This window comes from Zingiber officinale, chromosome 8B, assembly GCF_018446385.1.
Source record: "Zingiber officinale cultivar Zhangliang chromosome 8B, Zo_v1.1, whole genome shotgun sequence".
Classification (NCBI taxonomy): domain Eukaryota; kingdom Viridiplantae; phylum Streptophyta; class Magnoliopsida; order Zingiberales; family Zingiberaceae; genus Zingiber; species Zingiber officinale.
The window spans coordinates 111,107,183-111,125,283 of record NC_056001.1 but is presented as its reverse complement, the minus strand read 5'-3'; the positions used below and the strand labels follow the sequence as shown (position 1 = coordinate 111,125,283).

The following is an 18,101-nucleotide window of genomic DNA, read 5'->3' as shown; positions in this document are numbered from 1 at the left end:
ACTGGGTGATCCTGTCCGAACCGGGAATCAGTGGACGCTGGGCACGTGGCGCTTCCTGCTAGATCCTCGAATGCTCCGGTGAACCTGCAACGAAACTGAGCTGGGAGGGGTATCCCGCGACGGCCCTCCGACGCTCAAATCAGGCGAGGAATAACAAAAAGGTGGCTTCAAAAATGAAGATTTTTTTTATACCTCCAGTGGAGAAATGGAAGCCTTATATAGATCTCTCAAAGAAGCCTGGGCGTGCCAATCAAAGCAACCACCTGCCTTTGACCATGCCCAGGTATGGGTCTGTCAGAAGAGCATATATGAGACCATACTGCTACTGTATCCACCTCTCCCTGATGTGACGGCGGGATCTTCCATCGTGCAATCTCGTGTACGGCCTTATCATCAGACGTGCCTTCTCTGACATCCCATATCTCGAGACAAGCGCATAGGCCGCTCGACTACCTTTGTACCCTCGCCCTTATCTTGGCCGAGCGGACCACCCGCTCGGCCCTTAGGTCCCAGCCGAGCGGACTCCTGCTCGGCCCTTAGATCCTCCTGCCTTGGCGTCAGAAACCCAAGCCCATGGATGGGTTATCTATAGCTCCGCTCGGACCATTATCCGTTGGGCCAGCCCTCCATTCTTACCGCCGGATCACTGGGTATGTAACAAATTATGCGGAGGGATGTGAGTGATGTAGATGGGATCTATCCCTCCTCTATGACGGGAGTGACATTGATATTCTTGATAGAGTGAGACCACGAAGTGCATGGCCACGCCCAAATGAGTCAATATGAGATATTGAGCTCGTTTGATTTAGTGAGTCTACTTGGAGTTCAAGATTTAGATTGGTCAGAGGATGACACGGTCTATGCCTCACATTGATCAATCTTGATGTCTAGGATAGAAGGACACTTGTCATATATTGTGAGGAGTCACAATTAGTAGTCACAAAGGTGATGTTGGATCTCAACATTCTTGTAACTTAGGTAGTAATGATGTGTTGCTAGATACCGCTCATTACTTATGCTCCTAAATGGGTTTAGGGGCATTGCCAATGTTACAAGAACCTATAGGATCACACACTAAGGACAATTAGATGGAGATTAGATTCATATGATGAACCAAGAGGATTAGATTCATTTGATGAATCAAATTGGATTAAGAGTAATCCTAATTGGGCTAATTGAGTTGGACTCAAGTTGATTCATGTGTTCAACGAGTCTAATTTAGATTATGACTCATTGAATCAATTTAATTAAATGAATTAGATTCATTATATTAAGTTGGCTTGAATTAAATGGTTGGATTAGATCAACCATGAGAGAGATTAAGTCAAGTTTGACTTGACTTGAGAGGAAGAGGAAGAGTCAAGTTTGACTTGACTTTATGTCACATCATTAGTGAGTTGGTAAGATGTGGACCAATGATGATGCTCCACATCATCATGGTTACTTAAGTGAGATGTCACCTCATAGAGGTTACAATTCTTCACTTTAATGACCTCCACATTAATTGTGATTAATGTGAAGGGGGTTACACCTCCTAATGTGGCCGGCCACATCAAGGCAATTGAGGAGGAGTTTTCATTTTTATGTGTATCTCTCTTTTCTTCTTCCTCTTCAAACTCTTCCTTCACTCCCTCTCCTCCTATCTTGGCCGAACCATCCAAAGGTGCTAGCACACCTTTTGTGTGGTTTTTCTCCACCTACTTGTTCGTGTGGATACTTCTAGAGGAGTGTCTGTTTTGACACTCTCGAGATCCGGCACCTTGGACGAGCGGGATTCACGAAGGGCGCGCATCAAGGGTAAATCTCTTTAACATATAGTTCTAGTGTAGATCTATAGGTTAGTAAACTCGTACTCGTATTTTTCGAAAGTTTTATTCTTCACACGGATTCGTGGATTGGGGTTTCGGGGTTTCCGCGACGCGAAAAAGCAGTTTTCGCGGCCCGAAAAACCCTACATTTCGCGAATCCCACTCGTCCAAGGTGCCGGATCTCAAGATTGTCAAAGTAGACAACCCTCTAGAAGTATCCACACGAACACAAGAAGGAGATCACCAAACTAAAGTGTGCTAGCACCTTAGTAGGGTTCGGCAAGATGAGCAGAGGAAGAGCAAGAAGAGAGAGCACTAGGAGGAAGAAGATGATGTGAATTGCCTTGAATGAAAAATGAATTCCTCATTCACCACAAAAGTTGTCGGCCAAAACATTCAAGTGTAACCCCCATTTTGCATTAAGTGGCCATTAAAGAGGGAATATGTAATCTCCATGAGGTGGCACAAACATGTGCTAAACATGATGATGTGGCACATCATCATTGGCCACTTAATGCCAAAGTCACAAATGATGTGGCATAAAGTCAAGTCAAACTTGACTCTTCCTCTTCCTCTCAAGTCAAGTCAAACTTGACTTAATCTCTCTTATGGTTGATCTAATCCAACCATTTAATTCAAGTCAATTTAATATAATGAATCTAATTCATTTAATTAAATTGATTTAATGAGTCATAATCTAAATTAGACTCATTGAACACATGAATCAACTTGAGTCTAACTCAATTAGGATTACTCTTAATCTAATTTGATTCATCACATGAATATAATCCTCTAGGTTCATCATATGAACCTAATCTCCATCTAATTGTCCTTAGTGTGTGACCCTATAGGTTCTTATAACGTTGGCAATGCCCCTAAACCCATTTAGGAGCATAAGTAATGAGTGGTATCTAGCAATACATCATTACTACCCAAGTTACAAGAATGTTGAGATCCAACATCACCTTGTGACTACTAATTGTGACTCCTCACAATATATGACAAGTGCTCTTCTATCCAAGACATCTAGATTGATCAATGTGAGGCATAGACAGTGTCATCCTCTGATCAATCTAAATCTTGAACTCCAAGTAGACTCACTAAATCAAATGAGCTCAATATCTCATATTGACTCATTTGGGCATGGTCATGCACTTCGTGGTCTCACTCTATCAAGAATATCGATGTCGCTCCCGTCATATAGGAGGGATAGATCCCATCTACATCGCTCACATACCTCTGCATAATTCGTTATATATCCAGTAGTCGCCTTTATAGTCCACCCAGTTACGGGTGAGGTTTCACGAAACCAAAGTACATAACTCATTATGTAGGGAACCATGGTGACTTCAGGTCTAAGGACTAGTAGTCATACTAATAGCCACATGAGAAAGTATATGACACTCATATAACGATCCATGATACTTTCTCATGGCGGGTCATTCAGTATACATTCTCCAATGCATACCCATGTGTCAACTTGATATCTCTATATCCATGACTTGTGAGATCAAGTCATCGAGTTGACCTACATGCTAGTCTTATTGCATTAACATTGTCCCTGAATGTTAACACTCGACTAGGAATGATTAAGAGTAGTGTTCCCTATATCATCTCACTATCGGTTCAACTAACCGTTTGATATAGGTGAGAACCTTCTACTCAAGGACACTATTATACTTAGTTTATTTGGCACCAATACAAGTAAGTATAATAACCAAAAAATAAATACCTTTATTTATATAAGAATATGATACAACAAGTTCATAGTACAATCATCAAATGATTGGCTCTAAGGCTCTAACTAACATCTCCTACATTTGCTCAATGTCTCATGCAAGAATTTACATCAAGTATATTTCATATCTCAGAGAGAATTTTTTCAGTAATATGATCGTCCTTGATAAATAAATTATAAACCAATTTAGCAAACTTACAATTACATAATCAAGTATTGTTGTACATATTAGATTTTCATAATTTAGCAAAGACCATGTAACGATATATAGATATGGTGTACATATTAGATTTTCATAATTTATCAGTGGTTGTGACACAATCTGACTGATAGACCTAGGGTTTTTATAATTTTACATAATTTCTATCACTAGGAAAGGTTGAGCGAGGAAAATGTATATATGGTGTAAATGTAAAGTTTTAATCAAAGATCACGTTGGATCTGATATGCTCCCATATTAGACCCGCATTGTAGCAGAAACTTCTTGTAACATTGGATCACCACTGAGAGCTCTAAATAAATAATGGAAAGCACAATTTAATTTCTTACAACAAAAAATTGACAACACGTTAAATGAGTGTAATCATACAAGTTTAGGTCCATCAGTGAATTTTGGTCAAAACACACTGATGGGCCTAGGGTAATTAGATTTATGCAAACTCCCAATTACTACGAAGGGTTGAGCGAGGAGAAGGTAGATATGGTATCAAACTAAAATTTTGATCAAGAAAGAAAGTGGGCCTGATATGATCGCATATCATGCCCAACGTGCTGATACATACTATATCAACCTAACATGCATCAGCAAAGTCTAGCTGAAATCTAGCATTACAGTGGAGTACCTTGCAAACTGATTAAATATTAGAGTATATCATATTGCAGGTGTTGTTGAATATTTATTCCCCACACATCCAATGACATCATAAATACGATTTTTGTCATCACTCTTTGCAACCAAACTATACTTTTTTTTTACATGGCAACTCTGTTTTACAGTACTAAATTTATACATACATAGCTAAATCTTTAATTGTCTTCTACTAATTTCACTCTAGCTTGTTAGAAATTTGTCCTTCGACGTCGAGATTACGTTCTTAATCGCTGTTGTCCTTTGAACTCATCTCTTGAAACTCTTACGACAATATCCCTAAATCATAAATAGTTTTTTGCAATCCCGCCAAACAACACGAGGAGGTATGACAAGCGGAGGAGGTTTATGATCGTTTCATGTTTAGAAGACCAAGAAGATGGATGGAGGGAGAGAGAGGGTGAGAGGACGTGTATCCGAACCATAAAATGATTTTCAATTAAAAATGTGGCTTGGATGCTTGGAAAATGGTGATTGAGATGAGGAGGTTGGCAGGAGGAGTAAAAGGGGAATTATAATTTTTTTTGTCCACCCTTTGGTATAAATAGAACTACCATACGTCTTTTGGTAAATACTATATTCAACATGTCTTTTGGTAAATTGCCGCTAGTAGAAACTTGTTAGTGTACTCTATCTGCCTTTGAAAAAACAAAGGTCCTCAAAAGTAGAAACTTGTTGGTGTACTTTGTCTATCTTAGGGGTGGCAATTTCTGACCCGACATGAAAATACGACCCGAACCGAACACGAAAAAATCATGTTAGGGTCAGGTCTTATTGAGTTCGGGTTGGATTTGGGTCAACTTGATTGACACGATTAATAAATGGGTCGGGTTCGGATCAATCTGAAAGCTCCAATTACAATCCGTGAACTCGTTTATAAATATTTTCAAGTATGGTTTGGGTCGGATTCTAGTTAAATTTGGGTTTAAGTAAGCATATTTTAATAAAATTGGTCTTTTCAGGTTAGGTTCGGGTTAAAATGAATATTTTTTATAAATGGGTCATTTCAGGTCAAGTCGGGTTCGAGTTGGATTCGGGTTGTGGGTCATTTCAGGTCAAAGACAGATAAACGGGTCGGGTTTAGGTTGAATAATTTGACTCGAAATATTAATCAGATCGGGTTCGGATTTGATATTCCAATCCGTCAATCTGTCAACCCAAATCTGTCAATCCGAATCCGACCTAAATTGCCACCCCTATTTTGCCTTTCAAAAAAAAAAAAAGGTCGTCAAAAGTCCACCTAGTTCTAATGCTTTGGGCAGTTTTACTAGTCAATTTTTTTTTTTTGAGTTTAAGTTGGTTCAAGATTCAAGTTTTTAGACATTATTGAGTTCTTAGTTTAGCTTATTAGAGCATCCATAATGCCCTAACGTTATAACACCCACCACCTCATCAAAAGACATGGAGTCCACTGTCACATATTCGTTATAACAATATCCTTCTTTTATCCACATTTCATTTAACGTTAATACTCATTATTCATGGACCCCACCATCCACTCACTCATCTTAAAACTATATCATATTAAATAAATATATTTAAATAACTAACCGTTATTTTAAAAAAAAATTAAAATCTTTCATATTAATCTTTCACGTTATTTAAAAACAAAAAAAAAAAGTTTTACACATGGGGTGGGCCCGCCCTGGCGCACCCCACGAACACTTGAACGCGTTCAAGCTTTTTAACGTCGCGTTGGCATCTGCAACGCGGTGTTAATGCACAGTAGATGCTCTTAGTGCTTAAATTTATTTAGTCAGTTATTAAATTTGATAATAAAAACTTATTTATTTATTTTAAATTTTTTTATTTATTTAGTATGTTAAGGGTTTTATTGATGCATCTTATTTATGAATATTATTTATGAATATTAGCTAGTTAAATACTCATTCATTCAGTTTAATTAATTGTTTGAGGATGCTCATTAATTAATTTAAATATTATTTATAAATATTAACGAGTTAAATACTCATTCATTCAGTTTAATGATTTGTTTGAGGATGCTCGTTAATTAATTTTATACATTTTCAATGAATATAATTAATTTTTTATTAAATTTAACATCAAATTTATTTATAGATATTTAATTTATGGATGACGTCCATGAATATTTGATTTATTGGTCCTGCTGGCGAGTGTTGTGCACATATTTTTTTTTTCCACTATAGGTCATTATCAGTAAGATTTTTTGGTCCGTAAATTGTGGATCAGGAGATGATCCACTGATAAGGATCTTTAATTTAAATGGATCCTATTTTAAAGTAGATAGGGTTCATCTAAATCAAAGATCCTTATATAATGAATTATCCGATCCATAATTTATGAACCAGAGAATCTACTCTCGATTATTACATATGTCGTATACGTGGCACTATCCATACAGATGAGGTCGGCAGTGGATTTTAGTTACCGATGTTTTCCTCATTTTGTTTGCACATAAATGTCGGGAACATTTATTCAAAAATCATCCAAGCAAGCAGGAGAACACCACACACGTCTGGTATGTCGTATACGTGTCACTATCCACACAATTAGGTCGGCGGTGAATTTTAGTTGCCCATGTTTTCTTCATTTTGTTTGCCCATAAAGTCAAGAACATGTATTCAAAAATCATCCACGCAAGCAAGAGAATAAAGACACGTTTTCGAGTGAGGTGTGATGGTTAAAATATAAGGTATTGTTATATAAAATTTTACTTATTTATATTAATAATTAATAATTAATAATTAATAATTATTCATAATTATAAATTGACAAGAGCACTGGACGACGAGCCTTTTCTCCACGTAATTGCATGATTCTTTGTCAGACTTAGGGCATCCATAATAATAAACTTTTTAAAAAGATTTATATTCTATCATATCATTGTCACATCAAAAATTAAAAATCTTACTTCTTTTAAAAATCATTCTTTATTATAATAAAACCTCTCTCTTTTAAAAACTCCACTTCTTTTAAAATCCTCTCTCTATTCTCTTTCCACTATTTTTTTTTTATAAACTGGTCCCAAGATTTTGATACAGATTTATAAAAAAAATTTATAAACCCCACTTATATAGTAGGGGAGAGGTTTATACTATAAATTGTATGCTATAAACCTCCCACTATAGAATAGGGATGGCAACGGGGCGGGGCGGGGGTGGGTTTGTCATTCCCATCCCCGCCCCGTTCTCATTTTTTTGGGTTCAGAGATTCCCTGAATCCGAACCCACGGGTTCGGGGATTCCCCATCCGCGCCCCATTTCTAAATTTAATTTATATTATTATTATTTAATAATAATTATTAATATTAATATCCATATCAATAATATTATTATTAATAATATTTTCAAAATTTTTAATATTAATATTAACACTATTATTAATATTTTTTAAAAAAATCATATTATTATTTATTAATATTAATAATAATAATATTCGGAGCGGGTTCAGGGATGGGGATAGTATTCCCATACCCGCCCCAAACCCGCCCCATCCCCATTTCGGGTTTTCCCCGCGGGGCCCCAAACCCGCGGGGAAAATTGTCATCCCCTACTATAGATGTCCTTAGAATATCCACAATAGCTTGAGATATTTCTCCACTTTCACATCATCTTTTAAAAATTTCACTATTCAAATATCTCAACTTTCATAATGAAATATCCCACCAACCAAATATGATGGAACCCACCAAATTAAATTAAAAAATAAAAAAAATAAAAATAATGACAGTCCACTTTTTGTGAGCCCTACATGAGAAAATCACTAGGCACACATCTGTGTCTAATGATTTCCATTAATCCCTTAAATATTCTCCATAATAGGAGGACATTTAAGAGAGGGATATTTGAAAAAATATCCATTCTAAATATTTCCTATTGGAGATGCCCTCAAAAAAAGTAAGTCAGCAAATCAATTTTATTTTATTTTCAGTAGCATATTCTCCACACGTGTCATTTCTTGATAGCACTGTCGTAGATTCGTTTTCTTATTTTAAGCTCTTTACTTCTTTTTTGTTCTCTTGAAAATTTTCTCGTTTGCTTGCTTCTCGTTCACATTGCTGCCCTGATTTATTAATCTTTTTTCCCCATTCTGCTAAAGATGTAAAATTCAAAAACTATAATATCTGATGATTCATTGAAATATATCTCGGGACAACCGACACCAGTTCTTCTCTCCTCTTTTCTGCTGAAATCAATTGGAAATATAAGGAAACAGAGTCTAGAATTGCAGAATTATGGTAGTTTATTCTCTCTTGGAGAGAAGCATCGCTCGGAGCTCCGCCGCGTCGACCTTCGCGCCTACATCACTGGGCCTGTAATATCCAGTCTCCGGATCCGGCACCCAAGAATTTGATGAAGACGAAGAAGTGGAAGAAGCAACCGAAGAAGTGGTGGTCGAGGATTTCACGAGCACCGTCGTCCTCTTCTCTAAAGCTGCAGCAGAGTATGCCCTTCTGTATCCATCATTCATTAAGTTAACATTGGATTGCATATGAAAAGAGAGGCTGCTATATGAGCCTCAAAATCAAAATGCTTGCAGCGTTACCTGTTAAGAAAGAGGGTGATTCCTCTGGAGAGGGCGGAGCGAGAGGGAATCATTGCTAAATCAATGGGTCTGAAGAAAGGAAATGTTTTCTGATCTCCTTCTTCTCTCCTCACGCTTTCTCTGGCCTCTGCTGCTTTAGTACGTTAGGGATCAGTGAGAAAGAGAGGAAGATGGCAGTGGGGATTTTATAGAAAGCGATGCAGAATTTGGTTGGAAAAAATAATAGGAAAAGTGGAGGCCAATTTGAACTCGTAGTCTGCGGTGCCTTCCTATCGTGTTCCTCGTGCGATGTGTTATCAGGACCAAGTTCTTTGTTTTTTCTGGTTTGTTTTTCATTAATTTTATTATTAATATTAATATATACATTTTTTTTATTATTTTTTAACATTTTAAGTTACTTATTTCTATTAAATCTATTTATTTTATTCTATATATTACTTTTTTTAAAATATTATAAAATGTATTTTATATTTTATAGATATATTTCATTTCAATATATGATTTTTTTAATCTATATACTCTACTTTTTTCTATTTTATTTTTCTATAATTATATATATATATATATTAAGTTTTTTAATTTTTATTTATTTATTTTCTATTTTATCTATCTATTTTATTCTATATATTAATCCTTTTTACATTATAAAAATATATTTTATATTTTATAGATATATTTCGTTTCATTATATGATTTTTTTTAATCTATATACTCTACTTTATTTTTTCTATTTTATTTTTCTAGAATTTTAATTTTAATATTCATATATATTTGTATTTTTATTTTATTTGTATTATTATTATTATTATTTAAAATTATTATTTATTTATTTTATATTTTATTTATTTATTTTATTCTATATATTACTCTTTTTTAATATTATAAAAATGTATTTTATATTTTATAGATATCTTTCATTTCATTATATGATTTTTCTTAATCTATATACTTTATTTTTTTCTATTTTATTTTTCTTTATTTTTATTTTTTATATTAATGTATATTTGTATTTGTATTAATTTTTTAAATTTAATTTATTTATTTTCTATAAAATTTATTTATTTTATTCTATATATTACTCCTTTTTAGGGTATTTGGATTTCTTCAAATTCACGTTCCCTAGGAAGATTTGAGAGAGACGAAGTTAGATATAGTGCCAAAATTTAGTTTTAACTACTATCGATCAAGGTCTTATAACGTGCCAGTTGGTACAGAACAGTGCACCTGATTTGTATTCAATGAACAACAAACTCTATCGAATTTTATATTAAAAAACAATAAGAACCATTTTGTTTAAGTCATAACTTCATTTTAGTTCAAATAAAATTACAAGACTATTTTATATTTCCAAGTATACATTATAGACTTGAATTCAATTGTTGGTGCTAGCATATTTGAATTTTTGAAAAATATCTCAACTACTAGCAAGTTTTTGTTTACAGATATGAGATATGGTGTAAAATTTTATATATCAAAATTATAATCTTAGTTGTGATCAATGAACAAAGCGGCCAAGGACGGATCATATAAGGCCCAACATGGGCTTGATATTATTCATATCAAACCCAAATTGGGTCTGATATAGGATCATATCAGGCGCATGTTGGGCCTGATATGATCCCATATCAGGACCACAATCATGCTGAAATTTATCATCATGTTGGAGCACCTCTGGAGAGCTTTAAATAAGTAATATATAGCATCGAACGGATCATATAAGGCCCAACATGAACTTGATATTATTCATATCAAACCCAAATTGGGTCTGATATAGGATCATATCAAGCGCATGTTGGGCCTGATATGATCCCATTGTTGGAGTGTATACTGAAAGCCTAAGCTTTGTAAACATTCATTATGAATAAAGAATCACATTTGGTCAAATTTTCTACATTTAGTTGTAGTTGTTCAATTAATTTATATTGTAGATAATATAGTATGTGGTGTCACATACAGAAGATGATATTATCAGTACCTTATAAATTATAAACAGTAGCTCACGACCAAAATGGAAAGGAACAAACCATTAGAAGGTCGTAGTGTAATTAGGTATCAGTTTATCTTGACTGTATAATTACACTAGTACACTCAGAGTGTATTGAGTAGGACCATTTGAGGTCGTTTCTTTTATACTGACTTTATAAAGAAACAAAGACCTCGGTTATTATGGAAGTGTGTGCTCTTAATCCTAATATAATAACAAGCACATATATTTGATATTTATTTCTTTAATTTATCAATGGGTGAGATTTAGTTCGATAAATCAATAAGCCCGATAAGTTGGGAAATGGTATCACTTATAGTGTGTGTTGTTGATTATAGAAGGAAACTGTGTCCTAGAGATACTAGGTTGAGAATGTCCTCAAGAGGAGCTCATAAAGATTGTCATGTTAAACCCTGCAGGTGGATTTAGTCCGACATGATAATAAGGTTGAGTGGTACTACTCTTGGACTTAGATATTAATTAAATGAGTTGTCAGTGACTCACTTAATTAGTGGACATTCGATATCTTAAACACAGGGAGACTAACACACTCATAATAAGAAGGAGCCCAAAAATGTAATTTGGGATTGGTGCGGTAGTTCAATGATAGTTCTCTAGTGGAATGAATTATCATTGGTAAAATTAAGTTGTGTGTTCGGGGCGAACACGGGATGCTTAATTTTATCGGGAGACCAAAATCAATTCCTCCTCTCGGTCCCTATCGTAGCCTCTTATTTATAGAGTTCTATACCCACCTATACCCACCTTCTAAACCAACCCAATAGGACCAGGCCAAGCCAGCTTGGGAACAAGCTAGGGCCGCCGACCCTAGCTTGAAACCAAGCTAGTAGGGCCGGCCAAAATAAATTAAAAAAGAAATTTAATTTTAATTTTTATTATGTGGTAGATATAATTTAAAGAGAATTAAAATTAAAATATCTCTCTTGTAAAAGATTTACAAAAGATTAAAGAAAGAGATTAGATCTCTTTCCTTATTTGTAGATTGGAGAGATTTTTTATTTTCTCTTTAAAATTATTCACATGTTAATAAAATTAAAATTATAGATATTTCCTTTATTAACCATGAAGAGATTTTAAAGAGAAATTTTATTTTTAAAATTTCCGAAACAAATAAGGAAAGTTTTAATTGTTGATTGAAACTTGTCCAATTTGCTTCCTCTTGATGTGGACCATTAGAGTTTATTTGGGAAATTTTAGTTTATTTTTCTCAAATAAATCATGTCAAGGAAATTAAGGAAATGGTAGTGTAAATAAGTTTCTTAATTTGCCTAGGCCAAGGAATATAAAAGAAGGGTTAGGGTGCCTTCATGAGATACAACCTCTATTGTTTTCTCTCCCTCTTTTGTTCCTTGGTGTGGCCGGCCATCCTCTCCCTCTCTTCCTCTTGTGGTGGCCGAATCTCTCTCTTCCCCTTGGAGTTCTTTTGGTGGCCGGATACTACTTGGAGAAGAAGAAGAAGAAGGAGAGAAAGCTAGCATCTCTTGGAGCTTGGTTAGTATTTTGATTTTCTTCTTTGGTAAAGTTCTTCCTTTGTGGCCGAACCTTGCTTGGAGGAGAAGAAGGTGGTTGGTGGTTTCTCATCTCGGTATATCGTTGCCCACACAACGTCCGAGGTTAGAAGAGGAATACGGTAGAAGATCAAGAGGTTTTTCTACAAGGTATAACTAGTAATTTCTATTTCCGCATCATGCTAGTTATTTATGGAAATAATACCAAATACAAGAGGCTTACGTTCTAAAATTTCGAATATGTTTTTTCGAAGTTGTGTTCTTTTGTTTTTTCTTTTCCTTGTAATTTGATTGTTCTCTTTGGTTAACCTAAAGTTATTTTAGGAAATTAAATATTAGTTTTCTATTAAAGGTTTTGTCTAGTCGGTGGTGGTTGCTCCCATATCCAAGAAGGTCATGTGCCTCGCCACGTCAGTACTGGGAACCTTTTATGGAAATTAATATTTAATGGAATTAATAACTTAAGGAGACTTGGGTCGAACGTGTTAAGTTCCGCAGGAGATCCAAGTCAAAACCTAAAAGAACAAATGGATTAAGTTTTGGATCAAACGTGTTAAGTTCCGCAGGCGATCCAAAATTTAATTTAAAAGAACACATGGTAGCTAGAAAAAGGTTCAGACCTTTGTACAAAATTTTTGTACAGTGGAACCTATAGGTTTTCCGAGTAGCAACCAACACCCATATCAAGACCACAATCATGCTGAAATTTATCGTCATGTTGGAGCACCTCTGGAGAGCTTTAAATAAGTAATATATAGCATCGTTAAAGTCTACACAACACCAGAAATTCACAAGACTTGAAATGAGTGCAATCGAACTTGTCTAAGTCTATCAGTGGATTTTGATCGAAATCTACTTATGAATGTAGGATCGAAAAGAATTTAGATATCTCCACAATAGCATGATATTGTCCACTTTGGGCCTAGACCCTCATGACTTTGCTCTTAGGCTCTCCCCAAAAGGCCTCATGCCAATGGAGATATATTTTCTCTTATAAACCCATGATCTTTTTCCATGTGTTTCCAATATGGGACTATGTTTGCAACCTTGCAACCCCAACAACCCCCCCCCCTCAAACAAAGGACCATAGGCTTCTCACGTCTGATCCTTGACCCACCAGGTCTTCCTGCCCCTCGGTCCACCCGACCTACTAGAACTTCCTGCCTGGTGTCTGGTCCTTTTGATCCGAACATAGGAGCCCCCACTTTCTTTGTTCGAGGTCAATATTGTACTCATATGGCTCAATCAGACTATAGCTCTTGTGCACAGCCGGTGGTTAAACCTTCTGGCAGTCCGGGCTCTGATATCAATTGTAGGATCGAAAAGAATTTAGATATCTCCACAATAGCATGATATTGTCCACTTTGGGTCTAGACCCTCATGGCTTTGCTCTTAGGCTCTCCCCAAAAGGCCTCATGCCAATGAATATATCTTTTCTCTTATAAACTCATGATCTTTTTCCATGTGTTTCCAATATGGGACTATGTTTGCAACCTTGCAACCCCAACAATGAACCTATGGTATTTGGATTTCTTCAAATTTACAATCACTCACTGGAAGGTCTAAGAGAGGAGAAGCTAGATATGATGTCAAAACTTAATTTTAACTACTACCGATGAAGTTCTTGTGGCGTGCTAGTTGGCACAGAACAATACACCTGATTTGTATTCAATGAACAGCAAATGCTATCCTATTATTTTTTTCAAGCACAACAACACTCATTTTGTTTATGTCATAACTTCATTTTAGTTCAAATCAATTTACAAGACTTTTATATTTCTAAGCGCACCCTACAGACTTGAATCCAACTGTTAGTGCTAGCCTATTTGAATTTCTGAAAAATATCTCAACTGCTAGCAAGTGTTTTGTTTATAAACCTGAGATATGGTGTGAAATTTTAGATATTGGAATCAAAATCTTGGTTATGATCAATGAACAAAGCGGCCAAGGATGGATCATATAAGGCCCATGTTGGGTCTGATATGATCCCATATCAGACCCATAATCATGTTGAAATTTATCGTCACATTGGAACATCTCTGGAGAGATTTAATAAGTAATATATAGTATCGTTGGAGTCCTCACAATACCAGAAACTCACAAAACTTAAAATGGGTACAATCAGACCTATGGTATTTAGATTTCATCAAATTCACGTTCCCTAGGAAGGTTTGAGAGAGGAGAAGCTAGATATGGTGTCAAAACTTAGTTTTAACTACTATCGATGAAGTTCTTGGGTTGTGCTTGTTGGCACAGAATAGTGCACCTGATTTGTAATCAATGAATAACAACCGCTGACCTATTTTATTTTTCATGTACAACAAAACTCATTTTGTTTAAGTCATAACTTAATTAGAGTTAAAAATAAATTTACAAGACTTTGAAATTTTTAACCCAACCTGTAGAGTTGATATGCACAGTTGGACTAAGTCTATTATATTTCTGAAAATTCACAACTACTAGTGAGTTTTTATTTTACAAAATAGAGATATGGTGTGAAGATTAGTTTTGCCTTGTTGGGATTGGTTTACACTTCTCATATCATAGATAACACCGTATTAAAAAACAAATACTACATACAAAGATATAATAGTAATACCACTTTGCAAAACCATTTTTCTTACAACACTATGGATGTATTGCATACAAAATATATGAATCTACTCCTCCCGCTTACAAAATATATAAATCATGTAGAATATTCCTATATACATATACAATTAAATCAATGACCAGGGGCTCACGACATTTTACAAGTCCTTCGATTATGACCTAGTTGTTTACACTAGCTACATTTAATTTTTACATTCCCATTATGTTTCGACTTGATCCATGCCTTCTTTCGCCTACCCAACTGCACAAGGCTACAGGTGTTAGTACCCCAAGGTAGTTTTGATGTGATCAACCAAGTCAGGTTAGGTTCTGTTGGTATTTAACCCCTCTGTCTAAGTGTGCAGGAACTTAGGAGCACAGAAAATCGAACGAAAGACACAGCTAGCCAGAAGGACGGTATGAAAAGAGCTGACGGGCTTGGTGTGTCTGAGGGACGAGGTGCTGCAGAAGAATACGCGGGCAGACGAGGAGGCGCATGATGTTTTTGAGGGACGAGAAGTCGGAGCGGAAGATTGCTCAAAGGCCGGAAGTTGAGTTTGGGTGAGTCTTATTCCAGATGACCGAGATCACTCAAGCGAGCCAAGCCGGAGCGGAAGACCCAAACCCAAGTGAGCGAAACCAAACCAAAAGACCTGAACCTGGTCTAGGTGCCTGGAGATGAAAACTTAGTCAAACTCTATGTGGTGTGAGCCGTCTCGACGGGGATAAAAGCTCCCCCTCTAGGCACCTGGAACCCTTCCAGGCGCCCCGAACAGGGCTATAAATATGCCCCTAATCCCAATAGTCTAGAACAACTAATATACGAGTTTCTTTAAGTGTTCTATTACTTTGTGTGCTTCCAACGCTTGTAAGAGGCTTCTCTACCTACGACGAAAGGAGAATTTGAGTAGTGCTTCAAAGTCTTGGATTAACAACCTTCCCGGTTGTAACCAAGTAAAAAAAATTGATAACCTCTTATGTTTTTTGGTTTATTAATTTTGTTTATACAAGTATATTATTATTTCAAAAGATCAAGAAAGGTTTGTTTGTTATTATTGTGCAGGTAATTCACCCCCTTTTTCGACCACACCGATCCTAACAATTGGTATCAGAGTCGGGCCTGCTTCAGAAGGACTAACCGCCATTTAAAGTAAAAGAAAAGGTCGGATCCATCATCTACCCGTCGAAGTTTGAGGGAGACTTCACAACTTGGAAGAAGAGCATGGAAGTATTCTTCAAAATAGACTTCGAAATTCTCTTAAGTATAAAATACGATTTTGTAACACCTACAGATCAGCATAGAGCCGAGAAAGAAGAATGCACATGGACGAAGAAGAAGCAAGCCGACTCATGGCTAATGGAAAAGCATAGTTCCATCTACTCAACGTTATTCCGCCTCTGGAGGTCAGTCGGATCAGAAGCTATGATTCCGCCAAGGATCTCTGAGAGAAATTGCTGGAGCTTCACGAAGGTACCTCGGAATCCAAACTAGCTAAACGGGACATCCACTGAAGCCAACTGATGAACCTTCTGGTGAACAAGGGAGAGAATGTAGCTCAATTCCATGCAAGAATCAAAGACCTGATGACCCAGCTCAACAACTAGTTATATTTAGGTATTAAATCCATGACCAGATCCCTATATAAACTAATGACAAAAAATATTAATTTAAAAAAAGGAAGTTTTGGAATTAAGAACCATCCTAGCAAAAACATGCTCCCTAGAAATGTATGATAAATTAAAAGATGAAAATGAAATATTGAAGGACCAAATTAAAAAATCAAGAAACTTTGCATATGATAATCAAAATACCTAAAAAAATTATAGAAACCTAAATTGGTATCTTAAATATCATAAGGGATAAATTAGAAAAATATCATAGAAGTATGTTCATAGAAAGTTTTTTGATAAATCCAGTAGGAAGGAATCTGTTTTGGGTTCCAAAATCAAGCTTAAATTAAAATTATCTTTTAATGCATGACCTGTTAGATATAGGGATTTCAGAAAGAAAATTAAATATTTAAATTCTTTAAAAAACTTTGTCTAGAAGTGGTTGATGCTCCAATAACCAAGAAAGTCTAGTGTCTCGCCACGGTCTGGAAGTCAATTACTGAATTGAATATTTAATTGATTTACTGTGAAGCATTTAACTAATGCTTTAAATTGCTTATCAAAATTTTTGTTAGAAAATTTTCTATGAATTAGTTATCAAAATGCAAGTTTATTTTTTTGTGAACTTTTTTCCTAAAATTAAAATTTTTACCCTTGTTAAGTCTTTTTAACATTTATTTTTTAAAAAAAAAATTGTTAATAAAATCAGAGTTTTTTAAGCTTAACCTTTCATTTTTTTTGACTCTATATTTACCTTTTCCAAAGTCATCTTAAAAGTACACCATTTTTTATATAATCAAAAGGGAGAGTAGTGAAGATTAAATCTAAAGGGAGGGTAGTTAGTACATATTTATTTCAATTTTTTTTCTTGCAATTTTTTTCTTTAAAAAATTATAACTATTATTTTGAGATTTACCCTAACTTAACTTGGGTTTGCTTACATAAAAAAAGGGGGAGATTGTTAGTGTTAGGATCTTCGGATCGCGCCTAGAGAGGGGGGGTGTGAATAGCCGACCCCAAATTCTCGTTTCTTCCTACAATTTGAGATAGCGCAGCGGAAATAAAAAGTAGAAACGAAAATAGAGAAGATCAAACCTCAAACATGACGATATAACGAGGTTCGGAGATGATACTCCTACTCCTCGGCGTGTCCGTAAGGTGGATGAATCCTATCAATCCGTCGGTGGATGAGAACCCGGAAAATCGGCTAGTGAAAACTCCTTCTGGGTGGAGAAACCTCGCCACAATTTCTCTTGCAACAGCAAGATCAGAGTACAAGAAATACAGCAAGAAGCCAAGAACAATATGAATGTAAAAACACTAGTTTGCTTGCCTTCTCGTCAACTGTTGATGAAGCAACAACTTCACGGATGCCAACCACAGCAACAACTGATCAGTTGGAGACCCAGCCGAGGGAAGCTCACACGAAGCTTCAGCAGTGGAG

General features: G+C 35.6%; 1 protein-coding gene across 1 annotated transcript; it reads right to left on the bottom strand.

Annotated features, from left to right (window-relative positions):
• Positions 1–8,497: 8,497 nt before the first annotated feature.
• LOC122016575 (late embryogenesis abundant protein Lea5-D-like) lies at positions 8,498–9,112 on the bottom strand. Its single transcript, XM_042573926.1, has 2 exons — positions 8,942–9,112; positions 8,498–8,849 (listed from the first exon to the last, which is right to left on the bottom strand). The coding sequence occupies exons 1-2, from the start codon at positions 8,992–8,994 to the stop codon at positions 8,639–8,641; spliced, it is 264 nt and encodes an 87-aa protein (XP_042429860.1). The 5' UTR covers positions 8,995–9,112; the 3' UTR covers positions 8,498–8,638.
• Between the last annotated feature and the right edge of the window lie 8,989 nt (positions 9,113–18,101).

What these genes read in the sequence shown, in the direction of transcription:
- LOC122016575 (XM_042573926.1), bottom strand. Translation starts at nt 8,994, where the DNA reads ATGATTCCCTCTCGCTCCGCCCTCTCCAGAGGAATCACCCTCTTTCTT. An exon ending in ATCACCCTCTTTCTTAACAG is followed by an intron (nt 8,850 to 8,941) that starts GTAACGCTGCAA and finishes TGATGGATACAG; the next exon opens with AAGGGCATACTCTGCTGCAG.